The 23,376-nt window shown below is 46.3% G+C and overlaps 2 protein-coding genes across 9 annotated transcripts in view; both read right to left on the reverse strand.

Annotated features, from left to right (window-relative positions):
• NUP214 (nucleoporin 214) overlaps window positions 1-438 on the reverse strand; it is an 80,970-nt gene extending 80,532 nt beyond the window's left edge. For all 8 annotated transcript variants that reach the window (XM_081848456.1, XM_081848455.1, XM_081848451.1 and 5 more), the window contains exon 1: window positions 281-438. In XM_081848456.1, the coding sequence (XP_081704582.1) occupies window positions 281-322 (42 nt within the window). In that variant the 5' untranslated portion in view covers window positions 323-438. The remainder of the gene's footprint in view (window positions 1-280) is intronic.
• Window positions 439-6,678: 6,240 nt separating this feature from the next.
• Window positions 6,679-23,162, reverse strand: AIF1L (allograft inflammatory factor 1 like). Its single transcript, XM_081848475.1, has 6 exons — window positions 22,907-23,162; window positions 22,554-22,615; window positions 16,376-16,442; window positions 11,274-11,315; window positions 9,917-10,079; window positions 6,679-7,227 (listed from the first exon to the last, which is right to left on the reverse strand). Exons 1-6 carry the CDS (start codon window positions 22,935-22,937, stop codon window positions 7,140-7,142), a joined length of 453 nt encoding a protein of 150 aa, XP_081704601.1. The 5' UTR covers window positions 22,938-23,162; the 3' UTR covers window positions 6,679-7,139.
• Between the last annotated feature and the right edge of the window lie 214 nt (window positions 23,163-23,376).

A 23,376-nucleotide genomic window follows, 5' to 3' on the forward strand; every position in this document is an offset into this window, starting at 1 on the left:
AAAAAATGTTAGCCATTCCTGGATAGCGCTTAAATGCATGGCTAGTTTACATAACTTGCTCTGAATTTCCTGACACAGACACACAATTTCAAAAATTTAAAAACTGAAACAGACTAAGATTACCTACGCTTTCTAAGCATTGTGAACTTTCACAACATCTATGTAAGGTAAGCCACTTATTTTAACGTAAGTACTGCCGGCACCAACACAACAGGGTAAAATACAATATTAACATAACAGGTGCAATTGGAGGAAATGTTGGGCCCCCCTTCCCACTCACCTTCATCTCCCTCTCGGGAATTACATCCATGTCGTCCCCCATGACAGAGCCTCGGACGAAGACTTACAACGAAGCCAACCGGTGCGGCAGGAGGACTTCGCGCGCTACCTCAAATCACATTCCCTGCCTCTTATAAACCAGGATGGGAAGCAAAGGAGAGGTGACATCCGCTTCCGGGGAACAGAAGCCCATAACGGGAACTTCCGGCGACGCTCTAGGCATGCACCCGCCGTCTTGGTTCCTTTGCTCGAAGCCTCTATGTCAAGAACGAGAGCGGGTGGGAAGTTATGTACAGGGCGAACACGAGTCTTTGCGCCCGTTACCATGTTTTGGGAAGGCGCCCGGCCTGTGGGAACTGGGGATATCTACTTGCACTTGTGGGAAAGTGATGCAGTTCTGTTACCTCAATTCCGATTACGTATTAGGCCTTGTTTCAAGGCTCCTATTGCAGTAACCATAGAAAAAGAAATTCGGAAAAAGTCCTGAAAGCTTTTTGTCCCTCCCAAATTGACCTCAAATATTTCTCTGCAAGGTCGAAGGAAAATGGAAAAGTCTCCCCATTGTTTTTTCCTTCACAAATCCTGTCTTAAGGGTATGTCTGTGTAGGAATAGGGTGAGCCTGTGACCTGGCTCAGGAACTAAGTATTTGTCATCACAAAAGACTGGCCAGGCTCCCCAGGGTATCCAATCAAGTGACCATTAACAAGTCTGCCCGAAAGGAGATAAACAACGCACTCAGATTTCTGTTGTAGTCTGCCCTTTCTGTGATGTAGGTATGATGTATCTGGGCGGTGGTCTTGAGCTACACCCCTTCTGTGGTGTAGGTATGATGTTTCTGGGGGTGGGCTTGGACTCCAGGGCGGGCAATTTAAAATGTCTATATAAGGGCGGGCACACCTTTGTTCGGGGTCCTCCTCCTTTCCTGCTTTTTTTTTTTTTTTTTTAATAATAATTTTTATTGATTTTACAACATAAACAAAAAACAAACAAACATAATGCGACTTCCCCAAACCTCCCCTTCACTGCATCCAAATTTCAAAATTTTTAGCAATTCTTCATCCCATTTTTATATTTAATTCTCTTTAAAAAGAGTTTCTACTTTATAAATTTCGATTTATAGCTGTAATTCTTTGTGTCCAATCCCCTGACATCTTAACATTCCGAAATTTTACAACAATTTTTAAGATAGATTTTAAATTTTTTCCAGTCCTCCTCCACTGTCTCTTTCCTCTGGTCACGGATTCTGCCGGTCATCTCTGCCAGTCCCATAAATTCAGTCACCTTGGTCTGCCATTCTTCCAGAGTAGGTAATTCTTTAGTCTTCCAATACTTCGCCAAAAGGATTCTTGCTGCGGTTGTTGCGTACATAAAAAAGGTCCTATCTTTCTTTGGTACCAATTGGCCGACCATGCCCAGGAGAAAAGCCTCCGGTTTCTTTACAAATGTCCACTTAAGGATTTTCTTAATTTCATTATAGATCATTTCCCAGTAGGCCTTAATCTTTGGGCAGGTCCACCAAAGGTGATAAAAGGTTCCTTCACATTCATTACACTTCCAGCAATTGTTATTGGGCAAATGATATATCTTTGCAAGCTTGACTGGGGTCATGTACCACCTATAGATCATTTTCATTATGTTCTCTTTCAGGGCACTACATGCCGTAAATTTAATACCTGTGGTCCATAACTGCTCCCAGTCAGCAAACATAATATCATGACCAATATCTTGTGCCCACTTAATCATGGCTGATTTAACCGTTTCATCTTGTGTATTCCATTTTAGCAGCAGATTATACATTCTAGACAAATTCTTAGTATTGGGTTCTAGCAATTCTGTTTCTAACTTTGACCTCTCCTTCTGAAATCCTAGTTTTCTATCCTGCTTAAAAGTTTCATTAATCTGGTAGTAATGTAACCAATCTCGGACTTTAGGTTTCAATTTCTCAAAACTCTGTAGTTTCAACTTTTCACCATCATATTCTATAATTTCACAATATTTTGGCCAGTCTGTATCCATGTTCAATCTTTTTACCGCCTTAGCTTCCATTGGTGACAGCCACCTGGGGGTTTTACTTTCAAACAAATCTTTATATCGATTCCATACATTATACAATGCTTTCCTAATAATATGATTTTTAAAATTTCTGTGTACCTTTACCTTGTCATACCATAAATATGCATGCCAACCAAAACTATTATCATAACCTTCCAAGTCCAGAATGTCTGTATTCTCAAGAAGTAGCCATGGTTTCAGCCAGCAAAAAGCTGCTGCTTCATAATAAAGTTTTAAGTCCGGCAGGGCAAAGCCCCCTCTATCCTTTGCATCAGTCAAAATCTTGAATTTAATTCTGGGTTTTTTGCCCTGCCAGACAAATTTAGATATATCTTTCTGCCACTTCTTGAAACAGTCCATCTTATCTAAAATTTGCAATGTCTGGAACAAAAACAACAATCTCGGCAATACATTCATCTTAATTACAGCAATCCTGTCTTAAGGGTATGTCTGTGTAGGAATAGGGTGAGCCTGTGACCTGGCTCAGGAACTAAGTATTTGTCATCACAAAAGACTGGCCAGGCTCCCCAGGGTATCCAATCAAGTGACCATTAACAAGTCTGCCCGAAAGGAGATAAACAACGCACTCAGATTTCTGTTGTAGTCTGCCCTTTCTGTGATGTAGGTATGATGTATCTGGGCGGTGGTCTTGAGCTACACCCCTTCTGTGGTGTAGGTATGATGTTTCTGGGGGTGGGCTTGGACTCCAGGGCGGGCAATTTAAAATGTCTATATAAGGGCGGGCACACCTTTGTTCGGGGTCCTCCTCCTTTCCTGCTTGAGGGGAGCACCCTGTTGCAACAGAATCAATAAAGATTAGGCTTACGAGCTGCTTTGCTTCTCAATATTCTCTGGTTGGCCTCTGTTATTTTCTCCAACCAATGGAGAACCTACAAAGGACTCTATAAGGGCTCTTGTGTCCCCCATAAGGGAATAAGGGCAGATTTTTTTGTTTATTACACTGGCAAACAGGAGAGAAACAACACTCAGATTTCTGCCAAAGACTGTCTCCTTCCATCATGTATGTATGATGTTTTGGGGGGTGGTCTTGGGGGCTACAAGGTGGGAAATTTCAAGTCTTTATAGGAGCTTGCTCACCATTGTTCAGGATTCTCCCTCCTGTGTGTGGTGAGTAGGGACCCTGTTGCAACAGTTCATTTCCTTGAATAAAGATCAGGCTTACTAGCCGCGTTGCTTTCAGTATACTATGGCTGACCTCTGCTTTCTTTCCAACTGATAGACATCTCCTGAGGGACTCTATACAGGCTCTGGATACCCATAAGGGAATTAGAGGTATTTTTCTTATAACAACAGTCACTTGCTGGCCTCTTTACCAACCCCACCAACTTAGCCACAGTGACTTCTACTTCCTTCCAGCCAAAGTTGTGAGACAGGGGTTTCTGGGAGCCGGCAGCACTTGGCCCATGTGGAGGAAGAGAAGGGGGCGATGCATGGGCCCAAGGCGAGAGTGTGACACCATTAAAAAATGCATCTTTGGTCTCACGCTCTGCCAGAGCCAAAACAGGACATCCCAGGATGGAATCAGAAGCTGAGGTGGCTTCTGTAATTCTGGGATATACCAGGACAGTTAAGCAATATGAAGTCACTCCAACTCTACCTGGAGCTACCAGGGATTGAACCTGGGACCTTTTATGTGCCAAGCAGGTGTTCTATGACCACTAAGCTATGGCCCTTCTGCATGTAACTTATTCCCAAAGCATGCTTCTCTTTCCCCCCAGATATGCTTTTTTTTTTTTTTTTTTGACTAGCTATGTGAAAAGGTGAGCCCTATCATTCAAATTGCAAACTCAGGTGGTAAGTGATGCTAAGCAGAGAACCAAGCAGGGCCACTGGGAAACAATAGGGAGGTATGAGCTGCTTGAGAAAATCCCACATTTTGCGGGGGGGGGGGGGACTACAGTTCCCAGGATTCTTGGGAACTCTAAATACATTTTGACTCTATGATGTGTACAAAGCCTCAAAATCACCCAGAGATCTAGCAGTCAGTCCCAGTTTGCTCACTTCTGCTTTATACAAACCAGAGTTTTAAGAAAATGACCAAGTTGCTGCTATTATTATTATTATTTTATAAGCATGAGATTTTAAAACAACAACTGCTGCCAAAAACTGCAGAGAAAAACACTTAAGAAAAACAGGACAAGGAACCAGTAAAGTTGTGACAACCAGGGAGACGAAATCAACCAGAGTTCAAGATGCCACAAATGTAGAAAATGACAGCAAGGAATACTTGACTTTCAGGAATGCTGGGAGGATCCTCTTGCTGAAAATTGGCTGTTAGGCTGGAGAAGCATTAAATAAGATATGGCGAAGAAGTTTGGGTTTTGCAAATGTAATGCAAGATTGTATTTCCACAGAAATCAGCGTGCAAGAAAAAATGAAGCCCTTTTGTGGATGTTGCTTGCCAGATCAGGGCTTTGAATTTAGGAGTATGAAGTAAGATAACTCATTCACTCTTTCGGTGGTTCTTTTGTTTTCAAGCTAAAGGAAGGCTTGTCTTGGCACAAAGGTGTCTTGCTTATGAGACAGCAAAACAGGTCCTGGTGAAGCCTAGCTGCAGAATAAGGACAAAGGCACAGCTGGGCAGGGGCAGCATGCCCTGTTTTGCCTCCTGAGGCAAAATGGGAAGGTGGTGCTGCCCCAAGACCAAAGCCTTGCTTAGCAGAATCAAATGGCACGGCTGCAGTTTCCGGGTTCCGGCAAAATTCAATGAGAGGATCACGAGATCTCGCCAAAACCTGGCTGCAGATGCTTCACAATGGCAGTGGCAACAGAGGAAAGGCCACACCCTCACACTATAGGAGAAGTGAGAAGTGGCAGCAACAGCAAGATCTCGAGAGAAGCTGTCGCTTCCCCTCAATTCTCCGTCACCTTCACAAAACACACATGGCCTCAATATCTTGGTCAGCAGTGGAGTCTTGTCCATTGAAGCAAATGGGGCACTGCTCTACAACATGGGAATCTGCTTTCACTTTCACTTTTTTATTTTTTACAACTGACCTATCCTTCTGAGAGGAGGGGAGGGGGATCCCCTCCAGACTGGTGGTTTTGGGCAGGTGTATTCTTGGGTAGCCATATGTCCAGGGAAACCCAGGCATGTGCTGTTTTGGAGGGCCAACATGCCCATCCAGGCAGATTGTTACATTTTAAAGGAAATGTACGAGTTTTTCGGGCTTGGGCTCGCACGGCTCTGCACACTGTAGCTGCTGCCAGCCTGAGCCAGAGAAAGAGGCGTGCAGACACGGCGGTGGCCCTGTGTGCCCACATGCCTTTCCCCCTGGGCTGGCAACAGCTCAGGCTGTTCTCTCTTTTGCTCTTCAAGATAGGGCAACCCTAGGTATTCTGCGGGACGCGGGTGGCGCTGTGGGTAAAACCTCAGTGCCTAGGACTTGCCGATCACATGGTCGGCGGTTCGAATCCCCGCAGCAGGGTGAGCTCCCGTCTTTCGGTCCCAGCTCCTGCCCACCTAGCAGTTAGAAAGCACCCCTAAGTGCAAGTAGATAAATAGGTACCGCTTTATAGCGGGAAGGTAAACGGCGTTTCCGTGTGCTGCGCTGGTGCCGGCTCGCCAGAGCAGCTTCGTCACGCTGGCCACATGACCCGGAAGTGTCTCCAGACAGCGCTGGCCCCCGGCCTCTTAAGTGAGATGGGCGCACAACCCTAGAGTCAGACACGACTGGCCCATACGGGCAGGGGTACCTTTACCTTTACCTTTAGGTATTCTGCAACTTGATATTAATGTAATGATAGTGCATCAGTAGCAGATTTATCCTGGACTGTCCATACATCATTCTGCTTTGTTAGTTGTTCTGCAAGGCTTCCCTCAGCCATCTGGAGGGGTAACTCTTGTGCTATACCACAACAAAAGTGGGACAAAATAATAAAAAAAAACCAGAACATTTGTGGCATAGAAAGTTAACAGGCTTTCAGCAGGAAGCTACGGGACATTTGCCAGTTGGAAACAGAGAAGGATTGCCCCATAAATTTTTGCAGGTACAAACTGTATTCAGAATGGGATGGTGCCATGGTGTAGCATGGGTTGCCAGCACCCGGGGCAATAGAAGTGTTGCGCCCCCTAACCCATGGGACGTTAACAGTCCATGAATTCCTTCCACCATTCCAGTATTGAATAAAGTAAATGAAATACTCTATCACACTGACTTCTGTATCTTCGATGTGCACATATCAAATCACTTGAGACAAGCACAGCAGAGAGCAAAACAGAGAATTATTTGGAAGTGAATATCTTTCTAAAGCCCATGCAGAGGGTGCCTTGGCCACCACCCAAATCTGCTCCTCAGCCCAAAATATTGGGAGATATTCTGTGCGAGGGGGTGGGCGTGCTGTTTAATATGTATTATTACTACTTCCACCCCTCTCTTTTTTTGACAGTTTTCACCCCCTAAGAATTTTGAGCCCAGGGCAACCACCCCTGTGACCCTGTCCACACAACGCCACTGGGATGGCTTATGACCTGATATCACAGTGAACACAAATATTCATGAAATTACAATAAAAAAAGGATGCCTCAGGGCCCAGAAACAAAGTGGAAAAGGCAAGGGAGGGTTTTCAGTTAAAAAATTAAAATAGAATGCATGGCTACTTAGGGACTCCTCCAGCAGAAATCCCTGGAACTTCCCTTGTCATTCCTTTTTGCTAAAGGCTGGTTAGTTTCTTGCTTTCTAACACTGTCCAGTATCAAAGCAATGCAGCAGGAAGCCCAGGTAAAACCGCTCTGGTGAGCAATATGAAAGCGTACAAGGTAGGCTCTGAGGGGCTCGTTTTCCTTTCAAGGAAGGCTGGAGATATCTCTCTCAGGAGGTGGACCTGAAAGCTTTGGGTTGCTTTCGTTGGCTTTTCCTTCAAACATCATGACCCTGAAAGCAAAGCAAAGAAACAACAGAAGAAAACCTGTTAGGAAGAGCTGAGGTGCAAATGTAATGACTAGCAACCTGTTGCTTGGGAATTCTCAGTGAGCAAAGAATCATTGCAGTTCTGGAGTCAGCACTCCTTGATCTTGGGAACCATCATACATTGATTATGATATCTGAAGAAGCACCCAGCTGCATAGCCAACTTTCCAAAATATAGATATAAAGGTAATAATAATAGTACAGTGGTACCTCGGGTTACATACACTTCAGGTTACATACACTTCAGGTTACAGACTCCGCTAACCCAGAAATAGGTTAAGAACTTTACCTCAGGATGAGAACAGAAATCGTGCTCCGGTGGTGTGGCAGCAGCAGGATGCCCCATTAGCTAAAGTGGTGCTTCAGGTTAAGAACGGACCCCTGAAGTGGTGCTTCAGGTTAAGAACGGAACGAATTAAGTACGTAACCCAAGGTACCACTGTATTATGTCCTTAAATGAAACTTGTGTTTATCTAGCATTAGCCAGCAGAGGGCAATATTGTTCACTAGGAGTCACCCCAGAATCCTCCACTCCAAAACTTTGGCTCAAATTCTGTTTGGGGTGTGAATGCAAAGTGATCCACCCTGCTCCTAGGGGGAGCAACGAGAGGAGGAAACAATCTTATCACTGAACCACTTGATGCAAACCAAGCAAGATAAACAACTCTTTATCCTCTGTGTCCCGTTAGAAGTTTATGGTGTACTTTTGCTAGGCACACTCATGGTCATAAAATGCTATTTTTAATAACAGTATAAAAATGCTGCTTCTTATGAAAACAATGCGTTGCATTTTAGGGTCTTAGTATGCAGTATAGATATTCAAAAGAGTGTTTAGATCTGTTCACATGGGTTACATTGGAATCCCTCCAAACAACCTTGCAAGGTAGGCCCAGCTGGGGCACAGGTGGAGAATCTTCTTCAGCCCGAAGGCCACAACAACTTGGCCCACCCTTACCCTGGAGCCACATTGCAGCAGAGGCATTGTGGGAAATCACCATAGCGATGCCAAGCCACCTCGTTCTCCTTTTACTCCTGCTGTTCTCCACCACTGCCAGATACAGGCTCATGGACACAAGATGTGGCCTGCCAGAGACTCTTTTGCCAGACCCTCCTTCAGACCTAGAGCTGCCCCCTCCCCAAGGAAATGCACAGTGGTGGGTCAGCCACCATCCCTTCCTAAAACAGCAACATGCCGCTTGAAAGTCTTATGGCTGTAGTTATTGCATTTTGCCCCACCCCACTGGTCAGCCTTTGAATTAGCAGGCTGAAGGGGAAACTCAGTAAATGGACGGAAATATCCCAGAAGGCTTTGCAACAGGCACCACTTCACACACTCACAGCCGTGGGCACTTCAACAGCTACCTCGGCCCTCACTGTCTATTGTTTGCAGATGGGGAGTCGGCTTCTGGAACGGGAGCGGAAACCGAGACAGGAGGCCAGAGACAATGAGTGGCTTGTTTGCGTGCTCATTTCTGAAAAAGGGACCTGTGTTTTCTGAGGGCTATTCATGTCGGTATAGGGACAGGAGTGGGGGAGAGAAAACTGGCCTCCTCTATTCCTCAGCAAACAGAGACAGAAGCCAACTTGAGAAGGAGGGTAACATGAGGAGATAAGAAAGAGCCCTGATGCACCAGGCCGAAAGGTTTTGCCGAGTCCAGGATTCAGTTTCCCACAGTGGCCAATCATATGCCTCCGGGATTCTCACTGCCTGGTTGCAAAGACTTGAGGATATAAGAATTGCCCTTCAGGATCAGGCCAGTGTCCCATATGATCCAGCATTCTGTTCTCATAGTGGCCACCCAAATGCCTGTGGGAAACCTGCAAGCAGAATCTGAGCACAAGAGTTCTCTCAGTTCCTATCTTTTCCAGCAACTGGCATTCAAAAGCATTGCTACCTCCAGCTGTGGAGGCTGGGGAAAGAAAAAAAAAACCACCCTGTTCAGACGCTGCCAGTTAGTGTAGACAGTACTGTATTGAGCTAGATGAACCAAAGGTCTGATTCTGGGTAAGACAGCTCCTCTGGTCCTAAGGCCAGAAAGCAGAAGATTGCAGCAGTCAAGACCTCAGCCCTGAGCAGCAAGCAAAACTCAGTAATGGCAGAAGATGAGCTGGCTAAGAGTGGGACTGATGTTCTGCTGGCTGAAGAACAGAGCCTGGTTTCAGTCACCAAATTCAAAACACTAACTAAGCCAATTTACATGGGTGAGGGGTCACGTACTTCCCGATCCACAGCACCTGTCTAAAGTGCAAGGAACACAGCAAGCCAGAAGCCACACAGAGAGAGGGAGACGCACTTGCCTTTAGGAGCTTATCCCCTTAAGATGTTGTGCCTCTCAGGTGTGAGGGGCAGAGCCTAGGATGGGAGAGCAAGCTGTGCAAGCGGAGCTTTTTGAGGTGCTGCCATGGATGCTTCAGCTCAGATTCCTGCATTGCAGGGGGGGGGGTTGGACTAGATGACCCTTGGATACCTTCCAATTCTACAATTCTATGATACTCTGAGTCTTGCTCTCAGGGTTCCTTCCACTTCAGGGTCAGATGGCGCTGTGCCAATCATTATGCTAAGTGACCCATTTGCCCTGATGGGCCAGCCTCCACTGGAGCTCAGTCACCCCAAAACAAACCTCTCTTCCTTCCCTCTTATTATGGATACTCACAACTTGAGGACTGCGGACCGTTTCCCAAGCATCAGGTTGACAAAATCTTGGTAAGAGATGGTGTCGCTGACACCTCCGGTGATTTCCGAGATCATTTTCTTCAGCTCCAGGTGGGTTTTGGGGGCTCCCAGCTTCTCCATCATCCTTTTCACTGACATCAGATCTACAAGGAATGATAACAAGGGGTGATGAATGGTACAGACAATGAGGGACATGACTTCATAGTGCCTGATAGAGATGGATTAGGCATGGGAGACCGTTCCCCCTCCCCTCTAGAAGATTCCTTAGAACCAACTGTACCTCTAGTCGATTCTGAATGGCAATGATGGCTACCATAATAATAGCCAGGGCATATTTTTTTCCAGCCAGAACTCACTGGAACTCAGTTCCGGCACCTCTCAGGTGGGCACCATTGCCGTTATAAGAGAACAAGGGAGATATTCACTGTGAGTTCCGGCACCTCTTTTTCTAGAAAAGGAGCACTGATAATAGCATTAATTTATATATTTTAGAGAATTCAAAGACCTCTGCACAGGCCACAGGGTGGCTTACAACAAGCAGACAGATTTTTAAAATCCATAAAATAACATTGTCCTTAAAAATACATAACAAATCACTAAAGAACACTTGCACAATCAGGCCTCACCTCCTCCAAATATCAACCAAAAAAATCTGCATATTAACCAGCCACTTTAAATGATGAAGAGATGAGGCCAGACACACCTCAGTAAGGAGGGAGTTTCACATACAAGGAGCTGCCACTGAAAAGGCCCTTTCCTGGTGCCCCACACTATGAACGTCACATTGAGGAGGGACTACCAGGAGGGCCTTGTCCACTGATCTTAGAAACCAGGTAAGTCAATACACACAGGTAGGCCAATAATAATTAAATGTATACAATGGATGGGATTCAGGGATCCACTATACCAAGTGTTGTGGAGAACCTCTGGCCCATAGGTCAGAATTGGCCTGCCAGGACTGGCTGTTTGGCTCACCAAGCCATTTTTATGTGTTCTTGTGTTCAGCCCTTCTTGGTTCAGGCATGCTAGCCAATTTGTAGGTAGAATTGGCTCATGCATCCGAACCCTGCAGAAAGCAAGAGTGAACACCCCATGCATCATACTTGTACAGTATCTACCCCCATCCCCAACAAGCTACCTCTGACAGGTGTTAGGAACAACCCACCTGCCAATCAACTGCCATCAGATGGTTAGCTGGTGGATTGTTCCATCGAGATGGGTAAAATGACAACCTGGTCCACTAGGTCAAAAAGGTTCCCCACCTCTGCACCCCCATTAACAAGGTTCAGCATAACCCAGGAGTGGAAGCTTTGCAAATTTTAACAGAAGCCGCTCACCAATTTCACCTTGGTTGTTCAGGTCGAACTCCATGTACTTTTCTATAAAATACAAGGAACATGTTAGCACAATCAAAACTTCCACCTGGCACCCTGCCACCTCCACTTGTCTTCAAAACAGCATCACAGCAGGGAAGGGAAATAAATTCAGTCTGGCTCTCACTTTCTGAATCTGCAATTTGCAAACTGAAACCCTGTTACCCTTCAAAATTTGCTCTTCCCTCAAATTTTGCAGTGCAGTTCTCAGGCCAAAAAGAAAAGATACACAAAAAATGCATTCTATTAAGGGAAAATGCTTGCAAAAATATGTATATGAGGAGGACTGCACACGTGGAACATAGGAAGCTGCCTGATACAAAGCCAGACCATTGGGTCCATCTAGCTCAGTACTGTCTTACACTGACAGGCAGCAGCTACCCGGGTTTTCATGCAGGGATTCCTTGCAAGCCCTCCTGGAGATGCTGGGGGTTGAACCTGGCAATTTCTGCATATAAGGAAGATGCTGGTGTGTTTTTCGAGCCCTTCTCAAAAAAAAAAAAAAAAGGGGGGGGGGAAAGTAAACTCAAATGGTTGTGGGAATGTGGTGAACTGAACTTATAATTGGAGTAAATGGAAAAAGAAACTGACATATTTGTCCATCACTCCTTCAGGGTCCTGTGTACTGTTGGAAAGAAAATATAAGGGAAGATCCCTTTTATGGACCTTTCATGCCATGTCTGTTTTGGCCGATTGTAGAAGGACCCTGTGAGATCTGTAGAACTTGTGCCCAAGTTGGCATCTGTAGAGACTGCAGCCTTGCTGCCTGTTTACTTGGAGGTTGGTGCCAGTAAGTTTTCCGAAGCATACAAAACCTTGCAAGCCCTCTAACTCTCTGTGTTTGCAAAATCCACATTTTTGTTTTCTGGTTAGAAGTCCGATAGAATAATCAACAGCACCACTTCCCACCCTTTTGGAAAATTCCCCTGACAGATTTCCCGCTGCTGCTTTCTTTTCTTTTCTTTTCTTTTAAGTAACCTTCCCCAACATAGAGCCCTGTAATAATTCTTCCTTTTCTTTCTTTTTCCTTTTGGGACCTTGGTTTCAGGCTTAAAAACTAAGCCACTTGATAGCTATCATCCTCGCTGGGCACTTAGCCCATGTCACAAAAAAGGAGGCTGGCAAGCATATTCTGTGGACCAGTCAGAAAGTACCCTCTCCCTCGATGGGGATGTGTGTGTGTGTGTGTGCTTGCGTGTGTGAAATGGGTGCCATGTAGAATCACAAAGGCCCTTTAAGACAGGCCCAAACGTACCACGACAACCCAATTAGCCCATTTGGCAGTTTAGAGGCTCTAATTAGGGACCCCATTCAGAGGCTTTTCTTGGAGGTGGGGCAGAACTGCTCTAGGGATGTCAGAGAATTCTGACAAAGGAGGAGCAGAAATTGCCAATGTTCGCTTATTTGTACCATGTCTGGAACGGAAATAAATCCAGCAAATGCAAGTGGTATTCATTGTTGTTGCTTTTAGCCCACTAATGATATGTAACTGATTATGTTAAAAAAATAGACCCACACATACCCCCCCCCTTGCAATGCATTCCCCCTTGCATTGAAATGAATGGGCTAGGATATTGCAAGGGCAATTGTGCAGTGAAGTTTTGTAATTTCGCTGCAACAGAACACGAGAGGAATAGCATAGTTTTGGGGCAGGAGATGAACTGCAGCAGAACAGAAGTGCTACCACATGTGATAAACACAGGGCAGAATTGGAAAAGATGCCTTCCTTAATCTCCACACAGTTGCCATACCTGTGGCATACTCTGGGAGGATTGGGTCCTTTTCTGAAGCTGGTGGCCACACTGATGGGCAAAAGCACAATCCAGCCTTACCTAAACCAGCAGCATTTTTTTCCTAGGTCTAGCTGGGAATCCTGGAGAATCACTTCCAAGAGCTTCTTGGCTTGCTTGATTCAATTGTGTGGCTTCCTTCACATTAAATATACCCCACTCTCTAACACTATGGGGCACCACCAATAGAGCACATGATATGCATGCAGAAGGTCCCAGGTTCAATTCTCAGAAACTCCAGGTACAGACAGGAACATGGAAAGATGCCATTGGTTCATCAAGCTCAGTATTGTCTACACTGACTGACAGCAGCTCTCTGGGGTTTAAGGCAGGGCACCCTCCTTGGAGATGCCAGGCATTGAACCCGGGACCTTAGGCATGCAGCGTAGATGCTTTGCTGCTGGGCTATAGACGCTCCTGACGAGCGTAAAAAGCTGCCTTACGCGGAGTCAGACCAATAGTCCATCTAGCTTAGTATTGTCTGCTCTGACTGGCAGTGGCTCACCAGGGTTTCAGGCACAGGAAATACCCAGGCTTCCCTGGAAATGCGGGGAATCAAACCTGGGACTTTCTGCATGCAAAGGATATTCTCTATCACTGAGCTATTTCCCTTAGAAATGAAGATTCCAGTTCTGGATTAACAGCTGGTTTTAATTGGGAGTTGTCTATGGGCTTGATGCCGGAGGGCTGTTCTTATAGCACCTGATCCTTGAATATAGAAAGTTAGCATACCCTTTAGATTGCTAGGTTAGAACGTCTCTTACTGATACTCTAGCTTTCTATGTGAAAGGGTTTTCTTTTGGTAGTACAGTATAGAGAAGCATTCAGTTGTGTGATTCCCCACAACGCCACTCTTGATCAACTAACCGCACAGCCTGTTATTTGTGTAACCCGGTTCTAAGTTGCTCTCTGTGTGTTGTTGTCCCCCACCCCCAAATCTATTTCTGTCCATTGAGAATCCCGTTTCGGAAGCAAAGCAGTGAACAAGACATGCTTTTTAAAAACAAAAACAAAAAAACCCTCCCCCTCCTCAAGCCCCTTCTCAGCAGTCTAAGCTTTCCTGTGTAGGGTCCAAAGGTTCCGTCTTTCATCCCCCGTTCAATGGGGCAAAATCTTGCCTTAGTACGCACACAGACAGACACAAATAGCTTTGACACAAATGCCAATTCTGCAGAGGGGCTCTTGCAGCTTCTCATGCCCAGCGGGGGAGAAGGAGGCCAGAACAACAGGGTGATTGTTGGGAGACCCGGAGAAGGCGTTTGGCAGCAGCCTGAGCGACTCTAGGCTGAACGGGAGCTGGAATCGACATGATGAAAACATGGAAGGCTGGGGAGCAGCAGAATGAAGGCAAGTTATGGGTTTGGGTTAGAGGAACCCACAAACTGGCGACCCACCAGCCACAATGTTTGAAGAAAGGCTTATTCAGAGGGGGAAATCTATCTGTGTATGTTTCAGGCCTTGCTTAAAAACAAACAAACGAAAATGCAAGAAATAAAAAACCCACCCACAACACAAGGACACAGCGGTAGGGTGGGTTGAGAAATTAGAAGCAGCATTGTTAAATATATTACCCGCCCTTCATTAGCAGGTACAAGGTCAAGTTAAAACAATTAAAAATTAAAAACAGTTAAAACAGATTACAGTGACAGGAATAGGGTGGGCCCTGAACACACATATCTCAAGTGTCGAAAGCCAGGGCAAAGAAGGGCATTGAAAGTTGTATAGTGAAGAAATGACAAACAGATATACATTGTGGGTTGTGACCAATGCTAGTCCTACTCACAGAGAAGACCCATTGAAAATGATGGACCCAGTGAACTTAGAGCCATCAGTAGTCCTTGGTCCCTAAATTTTCAGACTAGATGTTGAGTGCAATGGCTCACTCTGCGATGATTGTTTTGCCAAAAGGGAAACCAGTAATTTCATAGGGATCCATGTGGAACCACAATAACCTTGTGTGGTTCTTGCAGAATCCTCCGAGCCCAGCGTTGGGGGAAAGAACTAGGTCAATTTGGGCCACTGTCCTCACCTCAGACTAAATCCTAAACAGAAACATATCTGTGTATGCTCCAGAATCCCCAGGCAAAGGAAATAAAGTGAGGCCAAAAAACAAAACAAAAAACCAACCCAAAAAACACAGATTCCTAAATCACATCTGTTTCTCAGAAACCTCCGTGTCAAAAAGAGGCAAGGAAGCAGCTGTCCCAAAGCCCTGACCCAAAGATTTGCGATCCTCTCCCACACCCTGACACTATTGCCAAAGAGTTATTGCGAGACTATGGTGGCTTGTGGCTGAGGAACCTGCTTCCAAAGCCAGCTTTTCCATATGGACAAAGGCCACCTCTTAAGATTCTAGAGGCCCTCAAGCAGAAGCTTTTAGTGGACTGTCTTACATTTAAAGGTCTTCAGTCAGTGTGGAGAGTGGGCAGGGCATGTAAACCTAAGAGAGGCTTTCAGCTTGAGTTGCTCTCTGAAGGGCTGGGTACAAGTTTCGGGATGGAGGAGAAATCGGGTTTTGTTTGCCCACATTCACATTTCTGAAATTAGTACTTCTCTGTATGTTGCAAAGTAGAACCAGAGGGTATGTGCAAAATGCATATATTGGAAGAGATTTGCAAAAATAAAAAAATGCATTTATTTGTGAAAATAATGGATAGAAATATATTGCAGGAGGGGGAATTTATGGCAAAAAAATGTGTATAGTAGTCAAAAGTGTGCAGAAAAATTAGGATAAATTTACACTAAAATGCTGATGAGTGATTTGTTTTTGTTTTTGTTTTTTTAAAAAATAGCCAGCTACTACAGAAATGTAGAGAACTGAATTTACGACTGTACAAAAATGAGAAACTTAGAGAAACCAAAATTGACAGTGGGGTCCATCCCTAGTTACCATACACCAGCCATCTCTAACCTGGGGATCTCTGACTGTGGTTGGACTCCCAACTCCCATCAGCCCAAGCTAGCATGGCCAATGGCCAGGAATGATGGCAGGTGGAGTGCTATCTATGGCTGCCCATGCTTAGAAGGTGCAGGGGATATGTGGAGTAGCCATGGCTCAGTAGTAAAGCACCCGCTTTGCTTGTGGAAATTCCCTGGTTTGGTCCCCTGCATCCTTAGTTGAAAGGGTCTCGGTATCAGTTATTGTGGAGCTGCTGCCATATTGGGATAGAAGGATTAAATAGGCTGAGTCAGAGTTGGTTCACCTAACTCTGGTTCACCCAAGATGTAGTAGCATCAGCTGCTTTTTGTCACCCACTCTCAGTTTAAACAATGTACCTTTGAAAACTGCAAGTTTTTCCTCCAAATGCTCTTCATCACTGAACTTTGGATCACAGAGAAACTCCTGAGAAAGAAAGGGTAGTGGGAGAGAAATGAATTCAATTCATTTAAGGAAGTAATAACACAGTCTTCAGATGGGTTAATACCACATAACGCTGGTACTTCTTCAGGTGGGGAGAAGATCAATTTGAATTGGAGAAGCGGCAGGGTGTAGTTCAGTGACAGAGCCTTTGCCACGCATGCAAAGGTCCCAGGTTCAATCCTTGGCTTCTCCATGTAAGCCAGAGAATGTTTCCTGCCTGAAACCCTGCAGTGCCGTGGCCAATCAGTGCAGACAGCACTCAGCTAGATGAACCAATGGTATGACTCGGTGTAAGACAGCTCTCTAGGTTCCCATTTAAAACCGTCTCTTTATCCAGGACCTTGAGGACTAGAATCCTATTTTACTTCTGGGGGAAAGGTCACAGTTCAATGACAGAGCATCTGGTTTGCATATGGAAGGTTCCAGGTTCAACCCTCAAGGACATCTCCAAGTTCATTTTCACCCCCATACTCCCATTATTTCTCTTGCTGTCTGTTGTGGTGAAGTGATGTAAATTACACATTTAACTGCTTACGTAAATGATGTTGTCATTGCTTCCCCCCCCCCCACTCGTTTCAATGTGATGCAAGTTGTGTTGGTGGTGTTGTGTTTACAAACATAACCACTTCATCTCACTTGCAGACTGGAAGCAGCAAACTCCGGTCATATTTGCAAGATCCGTTCTGGACGTGGCATGAATATGCGAACACCGAGAATTTTTGCTCCCATTTCTGTTTGTATTACGCTGGGCGGAGAGGAGCAAGAGTGCCGTGGGGTGCAGGCCAGGCTGCTTGGGTGACCCCCACTCAGCCAGCTCCCTCTGCAGCTGCGTGCCAGAGGCTCTTGTTCCAAATTTCCTCCCAGCCCTTAGGAACCTGATGGAATGTAATGGCTCCAGTCTGTTTGTCCCCCCCACCCCACCCCCACCCCCAGGCACTAGCAACACATTCCACATGGCAGAAATCACCGACATCTGCTCACCATTTGGCTCTGGGTTTGTCCTCCTCTCTGCTCACAGAACCAGGACCTTCTGATGGGATGACACCCAGCACACAGGATGCTGCGTCTCCCCAAGAGCATGTCCTCAAACACAAGCTGCACAGCAGGCTTGTGTTTGAGAGACAGGCGGGCAAGATGTATTTAGAAGACATCTGAAGGCAGCCCTGCTGTATGGGGAAGTTTTCAATGTTTGTTGTTTTATTGTGTTTTTAATATTTTTGTTGGGAGCAGCCCAAAGTGGCTAGGGCAAGCCAGTCAGATGAGTGCCATATAAATAAACAAAAATTTATTTATTTATTTATTTGGAAGAAAAGGGGCCGACCTTCTGTATTAAATGGTGCCTGTTTTCCAACTGTCCCAAACTGATGAGCACAAGTTCCTGGTAAATTCCCATTTTGGCTTCGGGTAAGATTTTGGAGATGGGGCTCAGTAGCAGAGCATCTACTTTGTATGCAAAAGGTTCCAGTTCCAGTCCCCACTGGCCTCTCCTGGTAGGGCTGGGAGGGACCCTTGTCTGAAACCATGGAGAGCTGCTGCCAGTCAGTGCAGACAATATTCAGCTACATGAACAAGTGATCTGACTCAGTGTGAGACAGCTTCTTCCTTTTATCACCCCTTTATTTAGTGCCATGAGGACAGGGGTAGTATTTTAGTTTAGAGGCAGAGCATTTGTTTGCCGACATCTCTGGGTAGGGCTGGGAGAGATTCCCTGTCTGAAAACATGGAGAGCTGCTGCCAGCCAGTGCCAGACACTATGAAATTACACTGGGGGGGGTGTCTCTCTCAGTTTTCCTCGGATATGCCAGGGGTTGAACCTGCAAGCAAAACAGATGCTGTACCACTGAGCTACGGCCTTTCTCCTAAAACAACAGGAAGCTGCTTTCTACTGAGTCAGACCAGTTGCCTACACTGACTGGCAGCTACACTCCCAGTATCTCAGATGGAAGGTCTCTCCCACCAATACCCAGAGATTCTGGGGATTGAACTGAGGACATGCAACACAGGTGCTCTCCCACTGAGGCCCTTTCCGGGAATACAGTATAGGAAGTCACACCAATGTTTCATTTGGCTGGCAGCAGCTCTCCAGCATCTCAGCTTGGGACCTTCTCCATTACAAAGTAGGTACTCTGCCACAAAGCTATGGGTACTGGAGAAATCAGTACCTGAAAATCACCCTTCCTGTCTCCATGGTTAATGCTCAGCTAGAGTCCCAAGTTTAGGGCTCTGGTTTCATGCATGGAGTCAGAGGTTGTGTGCCCCACTTTGGAAGCCCCTCCTGCTGCTGTGAACCCGAGACCAGGATAGGAGCTGGGGATTGGCAGGGCTGCCATGTGCTGTGGCCAGTCGAGCCTTGGAAGGAGCCTGAGAGAAGCTTCCTGGCTTTCCCATAGAAGGCCTTGGCTGTCTCCCAGGGGCGACCTTGCCATGCTATCCCCAACGAGGCTGGAATGTCAAATATTCCACAGTGATCTGGGAGGCTTTATGAGCAGGATCAACTGTGAGCCTCTGCACAGCTGGAGAGGTAATAACAAACATGACTCTGACTCATGCTTTCTAGCCCAGGCATGGGGAACCTTGGGGCCAGGGGGCCACATGTGGGCCTCTGGATCTCTCTACCGTACCATCGAGCCATACCCTCTCAGCCGAACGCCCTTTTCCCAGGCCTCATCCTGCACTGGCTCTGCTTTGTAACCCCCTTTAGTATTTCTGGTTGGTGGGATGCGCCCTCAGACTTCAATCATGTCTCTCACTGGGTGGAGGACAGAGATGGGTTTTTGTGTCCACAAATTAGCCCAACTGTACAAAGGAAAAAAATTCGCAAATATTGTTCCTCCTGCTTGTGTGTCCGGCCCCAACCACCCCTGGCATGTGGCCCTTGGAGGGTTGCCCAGAACGAAATGCGGCCCCCAGGATGAAAAAAACTTTCTCATCCCTGCTCCATTCCAAGAGGGAGACTGTGCATGGAGGAAAAATGGACTCAAGAGATTTGACAGCCATTCCAGATCCTCCAATATTTTCTCAGAGAAAGACAGATACAGGAAGCTCCTGCAGCCAATCAGAAGTCGCGGAAGCCCCATCGGATGTTCAGTTTCCAAAAAATGTCCAAAAACTGGAGCACTCACTCCCAGTTTTTGATTGTTCGGGAGCCGAAACATTCGACTCCCAAGGCGTTCGGGAGCCAAGGTACAACTGTATACAGAATAAGGTTGCAGAAAAATAAAAGAAGGGAGAGAAGGGGGAGAAGTGGTAAAGTCATATTGTTAAACTTAGTATATATGTGGGTTTTTTATGTCAGCATCGTTTGGGTAGGTTCTCATTCTTTTTATTTGTTATATTTCCTTGGTAGTGAGAGAGGTTGGGTGGGGGGCCCAGGGCATGGCTGGTTGTGTTTAGCTGGCTGCAATGAGATTTGTTTGTGAGTGTGAAGTGGGGGGTGGGATTGTTGGGTCAAGTTAGCCGGACTGATTTGTATGTTGTCGGTGGGTTCTTGTCGTCATCTTGTTGGGCTGTGTATGTGATAAAGTGGAGCCATACTGGGGTGAAGGTGACTTCTTCTATTTGCCTCCTTGTCAGTTTGAGTCTGTTGGTTGGTTTTTCTAGTAAGGCTGTTTCCCATACGATTTGGTACCAGCGGTCCATGTTCACTACTGACAGGTCTCTCCAGTCTTAAGACCAGAGGATGCTTAAAGCCTAGTTGGTGGGGCGACAGGAGATGGAGGAGGATGAAGGAAGGAAGAGGTGTGTGAGCACAAGAAACCTTGCAGCACCATATGCGAGAGGACATTCCAAAAGATACAGGCTCATCCTGCATTCCTGCCGGGCAGGGAAGCTGCCCTTAACACAGAATCCCACTCATCGAAAAGGCCCCTTCTGCAATGTTTAAAGCAGTTTAAAGCAATCCCACTCAACGAAAAGGCCCCTTCTGCAATGTTTAAAGCAGTTTAAAGCAATCCCACTCAACGAAAAGGCCCCTTCTGCAATGTTTAAACATTTAAAGCAGAATCATACCACTTTTAAACGGTCTGGGTGCAAGCAACCTGGAACTGTAGTTTATAAAGGGTGCCAAGAGTTGTTAGGAGACCCCTGTTCCCATCACAGAACTAAAATTCCCAGAGTGGTTTAACAACCAGTCCCTCTTTCCAGGGAACTCTGGGAAGGTCAAAGTATCAAGGCAGACCCACATCAATTGTTTAAAGCATATGACTTCCCCCAAATAATCCTGGGAAATGTAGTCTGTTGGGAACTGGAAGTCTGAGAGGGAAACTACAGTTCCCAGGATTCTTTGACTGAATTCTTAATATGGACTGTATCTTAATATCATTGGGGGGCGTTGTTGGCAGGGGCTGATGGGAGTTGTAGTTCAAAGCAGCTGGAGGGCACCGGCTTGGGGAATGCTCCTTTGCTGATGAATCAGCCACACACAGTTTCCACTGGGAACTTCCTTTGCGCGCGCACGCACACACGCACACAAAATGAACCCAACAGTATCCTCCCAACCTAAACCAGTTGTCAAAGAGAGCTGTAAATTAGCACTTATGTGATCTTGCAAGAGGTAAACAGCAGCACATCCACATATCAATAGAGACAAACATTCCTGAAGTCCCAATGACATTGGAATCTCTTTCATTGGGACCCCCCTCCCATATAAACAGGTGGGGAAAAGCCAGAGATTCTAAAGCAGGTTTTTCCACCTCCTGCAGGCTGAAACACCAAAATCAAACCTGATGGTTACATCACTTTGTCACTTAAACAGAGGTTGTTTTGAAATCTGTTTTGTTGCATCAGCAATGAGGTGAGAGATTTTGTGAGTCAGGATCCTCAGCGGAAAGCTTTTTAACACAAAGATGGGGAACCATTGAGATTGAACCTGGGACCTTCTGCATGCAATGGTAGGAATAAATGGCATCTTAGGATGCTGCCTTGGCTTGTACAGTCAAACTATTAGTTCGTCTAACTCAGAACTGTCAACACTGACTAGCAGCAGCTCTGGACTTTCAGACAAGGGACTATTTTTATCAGCCCTACTTGGAGATGCCACTGAGGACTGAACCTGGGCCTTCTGCATGCAGGGCAGATGCTCTACCACTAAGCTAAGACCCTACCCTTGCATACACACCTGTGTAGCTTCCTCTCCTCTTATCCTTGTCTCTGTTGTCTGCAATTGCCTTGGGGGCAGGGACCCAGCTTCTGAATACTGTACATGGGAACACTCAGCAGTTGTGCAGCAGGGCTTCTAATCTGCCCTACACATTTCTGAATAGCTTCAGCCCACGTGCACCACCACAAACACCTGCACTTGTATACAGACAGCTTGCACGTGTGTAAAAGGATGGATGGATCTGTCAACAGGCAGACCTACATTTTGGGGGCCCTGAAGTCTGAACTGTCATGACGGTCCCTTCACAACCAGAAATGAGGTTTAGGTAACCACTGTTAACCTCTTCAATGGGGTTGTTCCATGACAGATCACCACACCTTTACAACACCTGTGCTTCTGACTCTCAAACTTTGGGATTGTTAAAATATTTACAAAAAAATTAATCAATTTGACTCAAATCAGGGTGATTCAAATTAAAGTCACAATTACTTACTTAGTTGTTTCTGGGGCACCTCTGGGATTAGGGGGCCTAAAGCTTCAGCTTCATTAGTTTCACAGCCCCTGTCTGTCAATTTCAGGCTCCATCTCTGAAACCTTGGAGAGCTGCTGCCAGTCAGTGTATGCAATGCTGAGCTAGATGAATTAATGGTCTGATTCAGCATAAGGCCGCTACATGTGCTCTTAGTTCTTTTAGACTGCAAGCCTGATGGTAGGGAGCATCTTACCACTGACATTTGGAAGCCTCTATCAGTCTGATGGGGGGAAAGCTGGATTAGGGATTTGTGAGAAATTCACATTTTGCATTTAAATGCACTTTGCCCCTAAATGCTGGTGAATTTCCACGAGGACTTAAAAAAGGAAATAGCAAACTGTGTGGAAATGTGGAGAACTCAAAACTTAAGAATGCAATTATTAGGAACTGAAATTGATAAGAGCCACCCATCCTAGAGCAGGCAGTAATGTAAGCTAATAACTTGCGATTGAATTGCTCCCACCTTGTTGATCTCTTCCAGCCTTCCTTGCTGCTTGGCTTTGAGTAATCCAAAGGCTTTCCCTCCTGGATAAAAGAGAGAGAAGGAGCATGTGGTAAACCCAGGTGTGTCTGTGACCATCTGGATGTTCTTCAACTTCTGGGACTAGCGAGCAGGTGACATCCTCCCGGGCAGCGGCGCCGGTGTCTGGAGGATTTTGAAGCAGCCCTCCGGGACACCGCGCAGCAAGGAGGAGGATCTCCGGTTGCTGTAGAGCTCGCTTGCCACGCTTTGAAGCAGGCAAAGTCCCACGTTACCCCCACCCCCAGGCCTCCCCCACCCATCCCCGCAAGTTACAATTGCACCACCATGCATACCTTGATATGCGCTGTTGAGCATGAGAGACATGCTGGAGATTTCACGAGCGAGACCCCGGCTGAGGAGTTTGCAGAAAGTTTCTCCGCTGGGTGCCGCCGCCGGCACGCTGCGGGTTTCCAGCCAGGGTGGCGAGCGAAGATCTCTCCTCTGCTCAGGACGGCTACCGAGCCAGCCCAGGTACTTCCAAGAGAGTCATTCATGAAGTGGGACTCGGCAGAGGCCGGCTGAGGAGGCTCGCACATCCCTCTGGCGGAGGAGGCGGAGGAATGCCGCCCTCCCCGGAGTGGGGCCTCAGACCCGTTGCAAATGGGCTGCTGGCAAGGTTAACCCTTTCCTTGCACAGAGAACAGACAATGCAACGCCACACCATTCGGTTTGTTCACTGGTTTGTTCGTAGCGTTGATGTGCCGCTTTTCCCCCGCTCCCGAGGAGCTCCAGGGGGCTGCGCTCATGGCTCCCGCCTTCCTGG

This window comes from Podarcis erhardii (genome assembly GCF_964252035.2).
Source record: "Podarcis erhardii genome assembly, chromosome: Z".
Taxonomy (NCBI): domain Eukaryota; kingdom Metazoa; phylum Chordata; class Lepidosauria; order Squamata; family Lacertidae; genus Podarcis; species Podarcis erhardii.